Below are 16,598 nucleotides of genomic sequence, written 5' to 3'. Positions count from 1 at the left end.
TAGTGAAGTCAATCCATGCATGTTAAAAAGAAGTAAATTAAACCTGTTCCATGGAGCATGTTCTGAGGGATTAGGGATTGACATTGGAGAGTACTTTAACCAAAAAGATATCAAAAGCCCCTACTAGCGTGGTTTTTCAGGCTGATGACTGCCATGAATTGAGCCATAGGTAAATTACAGATGTTGTAACTCTGTGACTTCAGTTTACAGTTTAACAGTGTTAAATTAATCTGATCAGTTATACTGTAATCTGTTTTTTAGAAATTAAAACTTTTCTTTCAAGCTTTCATGGAGCATTCACTGAAAGATGCTGAGAACAGCAATAAGATAAATGACTGGTGGAACTACTTCTTGAATCTGTTGTGCAGCTGGGGGAAACTGAAGAACGACTTGTTATGTTTGCTATATTTTTCAGTTCTTAGCTCTTCCAATTAATGGTTACTTTATGGCTACCACATAGATACCCAGAACTTTTAAGAGTCAAAGTAAAGGAGGTGGAAAGAAATTATGAAAGAGAAGACAATTTTATTTTAGCTGTTCATACTTGCATACAAAACAAAAACAAACTTGGAGTGGTTTGGTATTTTGTTTCCATGATCTGGATACAGGAAGATGCGATTACAGGATAGTTACATCATAATCTCAATATTATTGAAGAATGAGCATGCACATTTCAAGCAGCTTCACTCAGCATGTAAGAACACAGATCCTCACTGCCTGAGAGACTTCATTCCTGTGCTCCACACCCCTTTTTATTTCTGATTTAGGAGATGGAAATTACATTTAAAAAAGCTCCCCCTGAATAACCCCATCATCCTGAAAATTTCCAGTCTCTCATCTTGAGAAGCTGAAACATCCAGGTGTGGGTTAGAGGAAATGAGGAGTAAGGTGCCATGACACCATTATTCACAGAGCAAGTCTTTAAAATGGGTGATGCAGAGCTCATGATTCAATGTCAGTGACACTAACCGTAACCACAGGTGTTTGTGGTTGCTGTGCTGTGATAAGGGTTTTTTGGGTTGAACTTAATTTTGTGAACAACTGCTTTACCATGATAATCAAAACTACCAACTCCAAAGAAGTAACCATGTAAATAATTGAGAAACTCTTATCTGTATATGCCTAATTCTCTACATTTGGAGGTCCAAGCAATACATTTTTCTCAAATACTCAGTCTGCAATGTTGGTGTGTGCAATGAAATGAATGAAAATGGTGAAATTTTCATTCCATATCTATTTTTAGGATAAATGGTGTTGGAAACACCACAACATTATGTTGACAAATCACCTTCCCTCACCATGACTGCACGTGCTTCTGCCTCAACCCTGATCCAAGTCAGCTAAATACTAAACAATTGATGGTGTGTCATGACATCTGTCACAATACCAACACAAGGGGAGGGGAAAAAATAATCTGCAGTGTTTTTCAAAACCTTCTTTCTGTTAAGAGAGAAGTAGAGGAATTTTTTCCTAATAGGAAAGGCTGTGTTTTTGCACTGTACTGCGGAGTCCAGCTCCCAGGCTTTGTGCTGGCTGGTGTCTGAATGGTGCAGTGTTTTGGTGAGGCTCTGGCTTGGCTCTTGGCCCGTCCTGCTGTCCTCCCGCTTTGTTGGTGTGCTTGGATGGCTTCCAGAGCTGTGTCGGTTGTAGTCCCGCTGGCATGGAATTGGAAACAACCCCTCTTGACAATGACAGGGGTCTTTTTCTACCACTTTTGGGGGGGAGGTTTTGCATGCTATTGGTTTCATGGCAGCAGCAGTACAGAGGGTACCTGGTTCTTTGCAACAGGCTGAGCTGGAATGCAAGGGCCCACACAGTAGACCCTGCCTGACCAAGGGATAGGGTTGTGTCATTCATCAGAGTTCACTTCAGGGAGATTTTCTCCTTTTGAGCCATTATTTTGTTATTTGTTTTTTTGTTTTCAAATGGAAGTATTCTTTTAAGCACTTTATAGTGTGCAGAGCAAAACTGATAGTAAATTGTTTGCGAAATCCCAGTTACATCACTTGTGATGGTCCCAGGAGTCAGGCGTAGTTTGGAGGACTTCATGGGTGGAGGGAAAGAGGATTGGACAAGATCCTCGGTCTCTTCCCTAACAGTTTTCTTGATGCTTGGCATCTTCTTTTGCTCGCTTTTTCTCCTGCTCTTTACATCTTCAGTTTTATTTACAACATGCTTATTGGGCTAGCTGTGTGTGTGGAAAAGAAGAGGTAGGTTATGCCTTGGTCCAGAGGTCTTGAGGAGAGAACTGTGACTTCAGCAACATTTATTTCTGCTGGGAAGGAAGGATGGAGACTGTTTTCATCTTTCTGATCCCTTAATGTTGGATGGGAGTGTCTCTTCCAGATGGCTTTTGTTGTGTAACTTTAAAGTGATATGCATTTTATGTACAACACAGCTGAATTTTGGGCATAAAGTCAAGGGTTATGCTACTGGGCTCTACATGCCTAAGCTAAAGTTTTTGGGTTTTTTGTTTTGTTGTGTTTGGTGATTTTTTTTTTTTGTTAGACATCCTTTGTGGTCCTCCTTCTCTTGTTTTCCATACAGCCTTTTCTTTCCAAGAGTAGTCATCCCTGTACACAAACAGATTGTGCAGATGTTGTATGTGTGTTAAGGATGGAGGAATAGGATTTAGAAATGAGATTCTATCAGTTTATGGTAATTTGCATCCTATTTTGAATTTTTTGAAAAAACCTTTGCTGTTCAAATGACTAATTTTGGTTTGTGTTGTGGGTACCAATAGCTTGCATCATTGTGCAGCTTAGTATTGTGTCCTGCAGGTATTAGATTAAGCCAAAGGCATCCTCTTTGGTGGAAGAGGTGGGAATAAAATCTCCATGCCTTGAGGCTGTAGGTCCTTCTAGGAAGGCATCCAGTGTGTGTGAGGAAGTTAGGGAATCGTGTGCATGTGTAATTTCCTTTTCTCCATATTCCCAAATATTCCCTCTGCACTTGCACTCCCTTGAAAGCACCTCCTTTTCTGCTTTCATGAAATGCAATTTATGCTCTTCCGACTTGTAAAGCTGTCCAGAGAAGGTGTACAGGGGCAACTGTTGCTCACTGGAATATAAAGAAAAATTTGATAATTGTGCCAGTAGCACAAGATTGAGCTTCTCAGTGGTTGTCACTGAACTATTTACTCGGTCATGGTTTTGGCGTTGTTCCACACTTGAAGTGCCACAAACATGAAAACGAGAGGAGTCCTGCCTTGCTCTCCTTCATTGAGCAATCCTTCCTGGAAGCTACAAAGTCAAGGCAGTAGTCACTGGCCAAAGGAAGTGCATAACCTTCTAACTTCCTGCATGCCCATTCCTCTTTATGTACATCTCTTTGGAAATGTGGGAGTATGATCATCGCCAGTTTGTTTTGGATTTGTAATGTATTTTGTATTCCTTTTTGCCAGCTGGCTTGCCCTTTGCAATTCTCAGTTCACGACGTACCCCCTTCCAGAGAGGCGTTTTCTGTAGTGATGAATCCATCCGGTATCCATACAAAGAGGACACCATTTCTTATAAATTATTAGCAGGAATAATTATTCCTTTCAGTGTAATTGTTGTAAGTTAAACTTTTCTTCCTTGCTTTTTATTTCAGTGGGGGTGGGGAAGAGGGAGGAGGGGTAATCTATTAATACAGGTTTACAAAACTAATCTGTAAGATTTCTCAACTCTGAAATAATGGCCTTAGGTCAGGTGCTAAAGCAGTAGAAATGGTGCTCTGGCAAGATTAACTAAAAGCATTTCTTTAACTGAAGTCAAACAGCTAGAATTATAGAACAGAAAAATACTACCTTAGAGCTATGGTGGTTTAATTATATAATCTGAGAGATAAAAACTTCTTACCATATTTGTTGAAAATAACACTAATGTGTTGTGACTGTCACAATTCTTTTTATTTCAGGACCTGCTAGTTTCAGTATATCATTGTGCATGACCTATTAAGTCAGTATTTTTTATCTGCCACAAAATCTTTGGGAAACGTCTGTGTGTGGAAATGTAAAAACAGATACTGGCCTATTTAAGAGAAAGATTATGGCTTTCTGTCAGATGTTATCAAAAGCATAAATAGAATAAAAAGAAGTAGTAGGTGTGGAGTTTTCCCCTGGATGTTTCCCTGAAGATCAGGATAAAACTCTGGGCCCATTTGCATTACTTTTTTCATACTGCACCTACCCTGGCTGAAAACAGGGTACTTTTCTTCTTTCCTCCTCTTCACGCCAGATCAGTGAGCTGGACAGTTTGTCTCTGTGACTGCCAATTTGGGGTCTCTCTCTGACCACAGCTCCTAGGTCAGCTGAACTGTCTCAAGAATATAGGGACTCTCTATCCCTAATATTTAATGGTATGCTGTCAGCTGAGCTAACCTAATATCTTACTACGTATGGACAAAAGTTGAGGTCCTGCTATTACCCTGTCTGTTGCCACCTCTTGTGGCTTGTCTGAGCCAGGATCAGCTGGTGAAATGCCTTAGCCTGCAGAAAACAGCAGCTTTCCGTGACTACATGGAGTGCAAATGGCTCTTGGAAGAACACCAGTGCTGGGAGGTGTCCTTGTGAGCAGAGGGGCAGCTGGGCCTCTTGAGTTTCCCATTTCTGAGCCTGATGGGGCTGCGCTGCAGTTCCTGCCATGGCCCTTCCACAGGGGCCTCAAGATCTCTGTCCAGATGTGCTAAAAAGATTCAGTCTCCACTGATGGTTCTGTTGGGTGTCATCCAAACTCATCAGAGCCACACTTTGAACAGAGTTAAAACTTCCTTATGCCAAATAAGATTTTTAGCCGTATTAATATTTATTCAAGTATATTTAGGAGCCTAAAATGAAAAGGCACAGCTAAAGGTAATCCTCAATATTGACCAGCTGTTTCTCTGGGCTAATGGGTTTCAGTTAGGAGGGATATTATGATAATCTAACTCTGCCTTGCATAGGGACTGCATGGATTTTTATCAAGGTTCCAGCATAAAGGTCAACTTTCAGCTCATATTTGCTTTTGGATGGAATTTTTTTTGCAAGTGTAGAAGTATGTTCTGAGAATTGAAGCTGTGACTTGCCTGGTTTCCCTCTTCTTGGAAAAGCTGCTTTAAAAACTTACAGAAATGTTTCTGAAGCAGATGAAATTTTGGGTGGAGGGAGGGTTTGTGTGTTTTGTTAACTGGCAAGTGGCTTATGCTAAAGATCCTCCCTTTTAAGATAAGACTTTTTTTTCCACCCTGTTACTACTACCTTTGGGTAGTCAGTATAATCTGAGAGCATCAGTGCTTGGTCACAACTGAAGCCCATATAGCTTATTTCATTTCTAGAGCAGCTGAAACAGCTGAGTGAGGAAGAAGAGGATAGAGCACGGGAAGATTGATGTATTGCCCTCAGTACTTGGCTACCAGCCATTTGCAGCTCAGAGACTTCCTGAGTCAGAAAAGGCTCCACTACATATAGTTTTTAAATGGATGTATTCCCTTTGGATTAATCCAGTCTTCATTTGAGCCTGTATGAATATTTAGCTAACTAAATTTGTTTTGTAACATCTGGGGATATCTTTAAGTTGTGAAATCAGGCTTTTCTGTCAAGATTGCTTCATAGTCAGGTGGTAAAAGCAAATATTGGTGTCCTTTACTCAATGCTTAGTCAGATTATTAAGATGATTATTCTTTGATGTCTGTCCAGTATAGTAATTGCACTGACATCAACTAATTTTTTGGTACCTGAGATAAGTGACCTTCTTGCAGGTTTTGCAGCAGTGTTATTTGAAAGGGAGTGATTATTTATCTGTCATGGCTATTTGTGCTCAGTTATCTTACTTAAGAGGCTGCTTTCTGGATTAGGTGTCTATGTACTTTACTCAAGTAAAACTTTACTGAAAACTTTCTCAGCTTTAGTCCATATTCTGGTATTTCTCTGCTTCAGCCCACGTTTGGGTGTGGTGGAGGGTGTAAAGCTTCATTGTCACCCATCTGGCATTATCGTCCATTCGGCTTCACGTGCAGAGCCTCTGACAAGCTGTCACTCCGTGTGCCTGGGTGGCAGTGCCTAAGTAATGGCTTCATTCACCACAGCTCTGCTTTGCTGGGGTCAAGGACCCAGCATCTCAAGTGACAGAGACATAATTTTAATTTTTACATGATTTGTCAAGGTAACTTCACATGTATACATCCAGTCCTCCACATACCTGACAATCTGTATTAATTGACCCTTTCTGTACAGAATGGGACCAATTGGTTCAATATCCAAATTATCTGGAGTGAAGTTCTGTATCTGGCAGAAGGAAAAACTTACTTGCTGCAAAAGATGGAAGTTGCAGGAAAACAAAATTAGATCTGCTTTCTTGCCAGCACTTGATACATGTATCTTGGACATGTAGGATGAAAAATCTTAACTCAGTAAGACCTGTCTTTCCCTACCCTCATTAGTTTTCTTTTCTCTCCAAAGGATTTAATTTCCCTGAGGAATAGGAAATTTCTTGGTTAAAACATCTGACCTTTCAGATCTGGATATAAAGTCTCAACCCTTCAGAACCGTTTCTGGTTTCATGAAAAATCTAACAAGCTTTGAAAAATTTTACTCAGTACAGTAAATGAAGAAGACTCAATGTAGAACGAAGTTACGCAGGAGAAATGTTTCTAATTATGGCCATACCAAATAGTATGATTAAATGTTATTCTGTGAAAGCTTTGTTTTAATAAGTATTCTGAAAATAATATTATTGAATTCATCATGAGGTAGGGTAAAGTAGAAAGGTGTTTCTCTTCTGTGTGAAAGTGTTTATAATGTTTGGACATGGTTACTGCTGACTCTTGGAAAACTTTAATTTGCAGCTTAATGTTTGTAAAAAAAATAGTTTCTGAAACTGTATGTGTGAGTATTAACAAAAATAGCGTAATACTTTTAATGTTATTATCATTAACGTGTTCTCCTTATTTCTTTTTCAGATAATCGTAGGAGAGGCTCTCTCAGTCTTTTATAATAATTTGCACTCAAACTCGTTTGTCAGAAATAACTACATAGCCACTATTTACAAAGGCGTTGGGACCTTCATTTTTGGGGCAGCGGCTAGCCAGTCGTTGACAGACATTGCCAAGTACTCCATAGGGAGGCTGCGCCCTCACTTCATTGCTGTGTGCCAGCCCGACTGGGCACGGATCAACTGCAGCCTGGGCTACATCGAGAACTTCACTTGCCATGGGGACAAAGCAAAAATCAATGAGGGAAGGTGAGTCTGACTGACCTTGTGTGCTTGGCTGTATAACATTTTTGTTAACCTGGGGCAATGAGTTTGAGAATGCTGCTGCAGTTTTTGTGCTTCTCCTAGAATAAACTTATTGTAATGAATTTTAAACATTAAACCCTGTCTAAACCCTGGTTTTGGTTTTTTTTCCAATTTGTGAAGGCTTGTTAGATTAATGTATAGATAAATGCTTATTTTCATTATAGGTGATTGTCTTTTTTTTCAGTTTCAGTTGGCTTTTATTTGTGTTTCTAAAATGTTTGCATCCCAATGAAGAGAAGAATTTGAAATCTACCTTAGAAATTGGATGTGAAATAGCAAAGGAAATGTTTTAGTTGTGGCATGAAAGCAAAAAAACCCTACACATCCATTTAAATACATCCAGGACCACTAAAATCATGCTATCAATTTTTCTCATTCTTAAGAATTTTTAAATCTTAAATACTTATCTGCCAGTTCAATTGCAGCAAGATACTGTGGAAACAAGAATAAAGCCTCTTTATTCGCTTCAAACTTGAGTCATCGTGCTATAAACTCAGTGTTTGAATGCTGCTGGAAATGTTAGAAGCATGTTCTGAGTCATTTGAGTGGCTTGAGTGACCTTACCTTTACAGAGACTTCTTTTTCCAGAAGTTCTGTATAGCATCTCTAGTTAGAACATGTCTCTTTCTGTAGTTTTTAAGTAGATGTGTGTAGTTGTGCTCACTGTCCTGTATGCTCCTTTGCTCTTCTGGCATGTGTTCCCTATAATTTTCCAGTAGCATGCATGCTATTTTTCAGTAGCCGTAGGAAAACGTTGATGACATGTGAATGGCTTTGGTGGGAGAGGAACAAGTGCACGGATAGGGAGTAGAACAGTACTCTGGGTACGTGTGACAGGGGATAGAGGGGTGGCTTCTTAGAGAAGCTGCTATGTCCCACAGAGCCAGCCAGCCACCTCCAAGTATTCAGTTTAACTTCTTCAAGAGTCTAAAAGTGCTTCTTGACTGTAAAGAGGAGTGTGGACAAAATTTGAATTGCTTGTGATGACTGAAATGGTCCTGAAATAGTCTTTCTGCGTTTTGGGGATGCTGGATAAACAAGTGTTATCTTATGCTTAAACAAAAAAATAGTTTTTTTGTATATGAGAATAGAATGGGGGAGCAATGGCATAGTGATTGCTTACCTCATATTCTTCCCTGTTTTTTGACATCTCAGGCTTCTATATTGGAAGCAAGATTTTTTTGTCAATTTTTGTCATTGACTGATCAGCTATTAGCTTTGTATTTCTAGCTGCTGTCATGTTCTCCTTTTCTGTTGCTATTGTTTCCCCTGTAGAGTGATGTGAGAGGGCTCTCCTGTTTGATCAGAGCTTGCCCTGAAGTGCTCACTTGAGTGTGTGCTTGCCTGTGGGGCTTCTGCTGTCAGGCGAGGCTTTTGCACGCACAGGAAGATGTAAACGAGAAGTGGCTAAAGAAGGCTAGGATAGCTTAAAGTGGGATATTGTGCTGTAGAGGTGTATGACCTGGATGCAGTGATCCAGTAAATCTTCCAGGGTTTCTGATGGTCTTGGGCCCTGTGCCCACACAGAGGCCAAGTGCCCAAGGGCATTAACCTTTCAGTTAATAGCCCACTAAGAGGAGAGAGGTGGATTGCAGGGAGATTTTTACAGGAAGCTGAAAGGGGTCACTTGTCTCTCAAGCTGTGACCGAGAGATTAATTTCTATATCAATTGACAAAATTTTTTGTGGCACACCTAGTACCATCTACTTTTTGTTTGCATAGATTAAATAGGCAGGTAGAAATGTAAAGGAAGAATGAGAACAGGACAGTCATAGTGTTGCATGTAAAATCATATATTCTAACTTGAACCTATTATTCCTCTGTAGTAGTAAGACTTGAGGTTATATTTGCATGTTTTTAAAGATTCGTGCTTGATTGTAGAGTCAAAAAGACTATACTATATCAAAAGCAGTTAAATGTGCTTACAAACAGTACTATATCAAAATCGTTAATAATAATTTGCAAAAGCCAGTACAGAATAGCAAAAGCTAACAACTACTTAGTTATTTATAACTGTTTCACTTTTCTAACCTGAGGTTAATAAAACAGTTTTTGTAGACTGAAGTGTCTGGTTTGCTATATATCATGCTGAAGGCAATCCAGTCCTTTTCAGGTTTAAATACCTTAAGCTCTCCTTGACAACTTTTATAGTATGTATGCACTTTGTTTTGCTGAGCCAGCAGCAGTAATCAGAGGATCACAAACACAATGGTGTGCTTAGTAAATCTGAGTCATATTTGTTGAAAGATGCATGTGAGAGTGGGCACATATACATCCAAGTTTGTAGCACTTAAAGATCTCTAAAGGAGGCATGACAATCACTGGTTATGTAAAAAAATTCTAGTTAAATATTAACATGCCCTTTTTTCTGTGCCTCTTTGTAAGGCAATCAATTCCTCAGGCAGTGTTTGTCATTTAATTTAAGCTAGACACAGAAGCTTGCAATGTGCTGCTGAATGGCACTTTCCTGAGGTGAATGACTTGTACTCAAGTGCCATCTCAAGCTTTTATGGAGATGTTGCTAGGTTTGCTGTCAGCTGGTTTTGTGTGGAGCCATGTAGTTTTCCTTCTAAATAAATATTCAGAGCAGTTACTCAATAAAGACGCCTGACTTGGCTTGTTTTAGTTACAGAAAATTAAATTAGATGTGGAAGCACAAGTTTTAGTGTCTACAAATGAAGGGAGATCAAAGTCATGGTGTTCTGTTGTCACTGGTGCTTGCAATTAGCATGTCACTTTTAGTGCACTGGTATATATACTTTAGTGGTGCTGAATTGCCTTTAGGGTACTTTCCTTAGCACCTGTAAAGATAATGACTAGTCAGTTGGCTGTTTCCCCTTTCAAATAGGCAAAGCAGGCCTCAGTAAAATAGGTAGGTGTGCCAGGCTATAGCCCTGATAAAGTAGTGCTGTGAGTGAGCAGTGTTTACTAATCTCTAATCTCTTTGGCTTTTGCAGCTTTCGTTTTTGCTCCTCTTCCTTTTCTTCTGGCTTTCCACTGCATACTTTGGCCTGGCCTTGGGTGGATTGGCAAAATACCGAAATTTCTCAAGGAGCAGTAGGTAGCTAGGACACAGGATGGTTCCTCCTTGGTTATTGTTAGCTAAGGCGTATTTCCCAAACCTGTCTGCTCTAGCCAGTCCATGGCAGATTGCCGCATGTCCTGTTTGTTAGCTTTCCAGCATCCAAAAGACTGAGCAGAAACCACAGGTGTTCTGCAGCAGCTCTGAATTGATATTTCAATATTCCTCTGGTGAGTATACTTGGCTGTAGTTGCTGGTTGTCTGAAATGAGTGTGTGAACAGTGAGGCTTGAGAGGCTCGTAGAGCTAACAAAGGAGACCATCAAGTGCTGCTCTTTTCCTCTAGTGTGTGAACACTTGATTAGTATGGAATATACTTATTTTTTAGCATCTGGAAGAGGAGGAAAAGAGCCATTAGGTATTTATTAGGTATTTGTTCAGTTAAGCTGAAATGTATCCTGCTTCAAGATTTCAAGACAGTGATAGTGTGTCTTCTGACTCTGTCATTGGGATGTACTGAACCATGGTGTGGCAATGGTTAAGTGGTGGCTCCCAACTCATTTTGGCAATCAGGAATTGCTAATTCAACATTGATTGCCTTTGTGTAGATAAGCATTTGTAATCCCCAAGATCTGAAACCCAGGAAACACACTTGACTAGATGGACCTGAACCTGGTAAAGGTCAGTGTCAGTTGTCATCTTAAGCAAAGAATGAGTATTTCCTCTTGGTTGTAAAATTTAATCTCATAAAAATTACATTTAAAGATTTAAATAAAGGTTCTGTTGATTTTTTTTTTTTGAGGCGATTGAGAACTGAGTAATGATGATAGGTGTTTGTCTCAAGTTTTATTAAGTTCTTTGTAGAAGAAATAAAAACTAAACCAAAATCAAACAAAGCTCCCTAAGCCTTCCCAGCAAAGGAAAAATCAAAACTGAACAAAAACTCTACAAAATCTATGAAGGAACCCTCAAACCAAGCTTTTGGTACTGTCAAGTTGTGTGTGATTCAAAGAATATTTGAGTTAGTCTTATTTATTTTTCAAACAAGGTAGAAGGTACTGTATAGAGCTTACATTATTTTTAGAACTTTATTTCAGATTGTGCTGTCACTTTGGTGAGTGTGTATATATATAATTTTATAAACTTGGCCATACAATCTGCATTTTAAAGCCTTGTGTAAAGGTCAGGTGCATCGAGTCTGATGCTATTTAAACTTACATTTTATCCACAAAATGTTAAAAATAAGTATTGGCTATGAAGTATGCTGTACTCTTAATCAATCTCTGCTGAATAATTTCACAGGGATGATAATATACCAGGGTGTAATAATGTACTAGTTAGTCCTCATGCAAATGATGCCTCCCTAGAACTGCAAAGCTTTAGAGTGTACTTCATTTAATTTTCTCATTTTAAAATAATTTCCTGCAGTAAGAATGTAGGAAAAAAACCAAGTTTTACAATGTCTGTATTCAATAAGGAATGAGAAACACAAATTTGCTAATGCTGTGTTGAATTAACAACCCTTGAAAGCCAAATGCTTTTATTTTTTATGTGTTCCCCTTCTTCCTCCTCTTCCTGTTTTTCTGTTGTGCTGTAGTGGGTATGTAAGTCTCTGGAACAGGCTAACTGGGACAAATCCACTCAATGGATACAAGTTTAGGAATCAATTCAGATACCTGATTATTGGATTATAAAGGTGTATTCTTCATTGTTTTGGATTAATGTGAGATAAGTATTTTTATACCAATGATGGTGAAAGCTATTTAAAAAAAAAACTTCATAAAATATCATCATAAAGAGGATTAAGTTATTCCAGAAAATAAATGTGCTGGCTTCTTTCGTTTCTCCTTAAAGATCATTTTCTACCCTTTTGAGTACATCTTTTGAGTTACCTTCCCCCCATTATTATAATGTCCATATCATCCTGAAGACTCTGGAGATGTTGTTACAGTGATTGGCAAGAATGGGTTAAATGTTTCATTAATGTGGAATTTTCACAAAGCCCTTTGAGTACTCATCCATTTTTTTAACCATGGGAAGGACACGCTGGCTCCTTCACATGGCTTTTTGGAGGTATCTCAACAGCCTCATCATGGCATCATCTGCCTAAGCAGATGCATACTAAGCACATGCATAGAAATTAAACCTTTGAACCTGAAGTGGTAAATATTACACCATATTGTAGAAGGCTGCTTCTTCAGACACCCTGTGCAGTCTGAGCTTTGTTGTCCCCCCAAAAGCACACTTGTGCAGCTAGCAAGGATGTGTATGTGTTTTAAGTTAAACTTAACTTTGGATATTTGTAGCTCTCTAATTTCAGTCTGTCAGTTTTCTGTTTGTGGTAACGGATAATGCAGCTGTCAAGGTTCATAATTATAATTGTGTTACTAATGTACAGATTCATATTACAACTCAGATGTCTAAAGGAAAAAATAGTTCCCTGCTTCAGTTGATGTATTGCTCCTATGCTGACTGTGCTCAAAACAAGCTGTGTGTAGTCTGCCATTGCAAATTCAAAATGTAATCTTCAGAGGAAATTTTCAGGAAATTAGAGCTGACTGTTTTGACATTGATAATTTATTTCAACACAATTGCCAATCATGTGCCAGGAATTTGTCAGCTTTGTGCACACCTTCTTCTCTGTTGGTAGCCCTGCATGAGCTGTGAGTGAAGTTAAATCACAGAGCAGTTCCAGAAGCAGGGTGCCCCTGCCAGACGGCTGGTATGGGACTGACCCATACAACTTTGTTTGAAGTTCAACCAAACTTGTGAAACTTTTGTGTTGTCTGTTCTGTGTATCCCTTCAAAACTGTAACTGTGTTAAAACAAAAAACTAGTCCAAAAAACCTTAGCAAAACTTCCAAGGCTTATGAATTATTTACTTCTATTTAAATGAATGCTTTTGTTTTCCCTTGTTTCATTAGATAGCAGCTGGTTTGCTCTGGAATTTTTAAAATTAGGTCAAGAGTCTGAACATTAAGTTAACCTATCTCTATTAAATGACCTGTCTGTCCCTCTCCTTATCTGTCTCCCTGCCTGTCAGTAAGGGGAGTAGTTCTATAGTGAAGTATTATTTTGCATTAAAATTACTTGGCTTTTATAGAATGTACTGATATTCTGTTTTGAAACTTCTTAAAGCTCTTTTGAAAACCAAAGTGCACTTAATGATTCAAGCATAACTAAATGGATTACTTCTCGTTTGGCAGTTTCCATCAGTGTCACGAATCAGAAATTGGACATGCCAGAGACTTACTATGTCTAGGGGCATACTGGTAGGTTATATATAGGACTGCTTATTTCTTTAATGGAGCTTTCAACCTGTGAAGTGCTCTACACTACTGAAATTTCCATGTATAGGAGTTTTCATCAGAGGCTGATTTACTAGTTTTCCCTTCTGAAAACGTACATGCAGAAAAAAACCCGCAGAAAACAACTGAAGCAGCTTGGATACCAAGGTGTTTGAAAGGAATAGAAGTCCAGACGTGTACTACTACTGTTCAGGTAGTGCAGCTTTTCCTTAAGCACTTCTTTCACCCTTGTGCCTTGTACCTAGTGAATAGTGTCACTATTCAAGATATAATGTGGTCGGTTTGGGAACACTTGCAGACCTAGTGTAATTATTAATCATATTTGAGAAGTTTGAGAAGGAACTTAGGGCAACTATGCATAATTTTACATGGAGGGAAAAATGAGCCATGGTAATGAATAAAAGCCTTTAAATATTTAAGCCTTAGAAGATTCTAGGCTGGTAATGCATGTTGAAATGGGGCTGTACTTGATCTGAGAGCAAAAGGAGCTGCCTGCGAAAGAAACTGACTGGTGGTAGGGAGAATTGAATCTGGAAAGTGAAAGTGCTCTAATGAAATGAGATGCAGTTCTGCAATCTGGGTCTTGTTTCTGAGCTTACATCTCCTTTGCCGTAGTGTGAATTGGACCTTTTGAGTAGTGATAGGTAAGATTCGTTTTCGTGACTGAAACTAGAACCCTTCCCCTTTAATGGTTTTCAGACTAAGCTGGGCTTGAAACCTGTTTCAGTAGCTTATCATGCTTAAGGTAATTTGAAATTAAAATACGTACTTGTGTTCCGTGCATCCTGAAAATTATTTGGAAGCTAGCTGTGGCCAGTCAAGCAGGTAGATGCATCTTCTCATTCACAGAATTTCACTGGTTAGCAAAACTTATATCTAAGGTAACAGGAGGAAAAAGTCTCATAAGATAAAACTTGGGGTGTGTATAACTGTATCAACCACATAGTACTGCAGGAACAGGTATCCCCTTAACTGTTCTTCCACTACTTCCTTTCCTTTTCCCCTTGGAAGATTACAGGAGTCTGCTGAATGATGTGTCCTGCATACTTGTCAAGTGCTTCTTACCCAAAGTAGTTCCTTTAAGAAGGGATAGCACATAAATCCCTGATTTAATAGAGATTATAATTTTCTGTCTTCATTCCCTTTATGGAAAATAACACTGCTGCCAATCAAAAACGTATTGTGGGTAAGTAATGCAGACTCAATAAATGGAATAGGAGTGTTCTAGTGCATGTGAGAGCGAACTACTAGTCTTTAAAAATGTTGGTTTGAGTACCTCTTGCTGCCATTTTCATTTTTAGTCTTTTCCTGAGATGGAATTATTGCAAAGAGAAGTAAACAAAGTCATAATTTTTATTTTCTTCCTTATTGGAGGAGGCTACCTGAAAATGTAATGGAAAGCTAAACTTTCCTTTTGTTCCATTCCATTAAGTTAAATGGAATGATAAAATCAGAACTGTTGAAAGATAATTTGTTTTGTAATAGTTTTGCAATGTGCATGAGGAAATTGCAGCATGGAATTTTGTTGGACTTTGGAATATTGAAAGCTCAAAATGTACATGTTTTTGTGTGGCATAAATGACAGAATTTGGTAACTGCTTGCCCCTTTGCTTAAAAAAAATAAATTGGAAGTTCACGTGCAGATTGACTGCTGCTTATTTTAAAAGGAAAAAAACAGTAAGAGTATGAAATTTTTTTATTACTGGTTATTTTACAGTCAAGTTTATTTCCCTGGTAGCTATTGATATAAACTTCTGCTGTCAGATGCAAAATAGCTACTTAAGGTAGTCATTGCTTTGTTAGGTTGTACCATCAGTGTGTAATAGTTTTGTTCAATTAAAATTTACAGAATATCTGCACACCTGAATGTATCATCAGTTAATTTCTTCAATTCTCAGAGTGTAAAGAAACAAACCCCCAACAAATAATGCTTTTAACCAGCTTCAGAATCTGGTCAATCTAGCACTTAAGACAACCCTTGCAGTACTGTACTGCTGATTAAAACTACTTCGTGTTGATTCTGAGCTTGAGGAAAACTTACTTTATACTTGCACAATCAGCAGCCTTTGATTCAAAGGCTGATGGTTAGGAAGGTGATTAGAAATAGGTAAATACCTGTCTCTTCTTAGAACCTGTTGGATTGGGTTTATGTCAGTAGGATAAGCAGGGAAATTTGTTTGTGTGTGATAGACTGCAAAAGGAGAAAAGTGGAAAGTCTGCAAAAAGTTGGTCACAGTATCAAATGATGTGTGTTACATGTCATTACATTACATTGGCAGCTTCCTCACTGTCTGCTGCTGCACAAAGCAGAGCTGATTGGATCCACCCTTCACCCAGATATGGTTATGGAATTGTGCAAGATACATGCTAGTAAATGTTAGGTCTCCTGTTGAAAAAATTGTCAATAAAATTTTCCAGAGGAGAATTACTGAATTGGAAAGACTCTAGCAGCGTTCTCCTATGTGGAAATGTGTGGCTTTGTACTAAAGTGTGGGTATAATTACTTCAGACAAGGAAAAAAGTGGAGAAATTGGGAACATGAGGTTCTGAGTAGTTCTTGATGTTGTTCAGTAGATGAACTGCTTTTGTATTTATTTCAGCTTTTCTTCGCAGTAATGACAAAAGGGATTAATTTCAGAGTCCTCAAAATTAGCCACTCCCACTGATCGTGTAAGTTGTAGTGGTGCAAGTCCAGCAAATGAGGAAAGAGTGAATCTTGGGAGAACAAGCTGATTGTTGAATGCAGAGAAAATTGACTTTAAAGAATGTGGTGTTTAAGTGTAGAATTAGAACTTTAAAAACCATGGCACTGAAATACTAGGAATATTTCACTGACAAGCATGTGGCTTGCTTGTCACAAGCATTGGCTTACCCAACACGGGCATGCTGAGCTGCAGCACTCTGGCATTTATTCCCTTCCAGATCATGGAATGGGTAACACAAATGTCACTGGGAGCTTTGAGTCAGACTGGGAGAATCCAGGGAACTTAAAGATGGAAAGGATATGCTGGCTAAT

The 16,598-nt window shown here is 38.7% G+C and overlaps 1 protein-coding gene across 2 annotated transcripts in view; it reads left to right on the top strand.

The window, feature by feature from the left end:
* PLPP1 (phospholipid phosphatase 1) overlaps positions 1-16,598 on the top strand; it is a 59,720-nt gene that overhangs the window by 25,047 nt on the left and 18,075 nt on the right. Inside the window, exons 2-3 of one of the 2 annotated variants that reach the window (XM_005490654.4) lie at positions 3,404-3,555; positions 6,916-7,196. In XM_005490654.4, the coding sequence (XP_005490711.1) occupies positions 3,404-3,555; positions 6,916-7,196 (433 nt within the window). The remainder of the gene's footprint in view (positions 1-3,403; positions 3,556-6,915; positions 7,197-16,598) is intronic. The other variant, XM_005490653.4, reaches the window with a different exon arrangement.

Source organism: Zonotrichia albicollis, chromosome Z (assembly GCF_047830755.1).
Source record: "Zonotrichia albicollis isolate bZonAlb1 chromosome Z, bZonAlb1.hap1, whole genome shotgun sequence".
Classification (NCBI taxonomy): Eukaryota; Metazoa; Chordata; class Aves; order Passeriformes; family Passerellidae; genus Zonotrichia; species Zonotrichia albicollis.
This window is presented reverse-complemented; position numbering and strand designations above follow the sequence as displayed.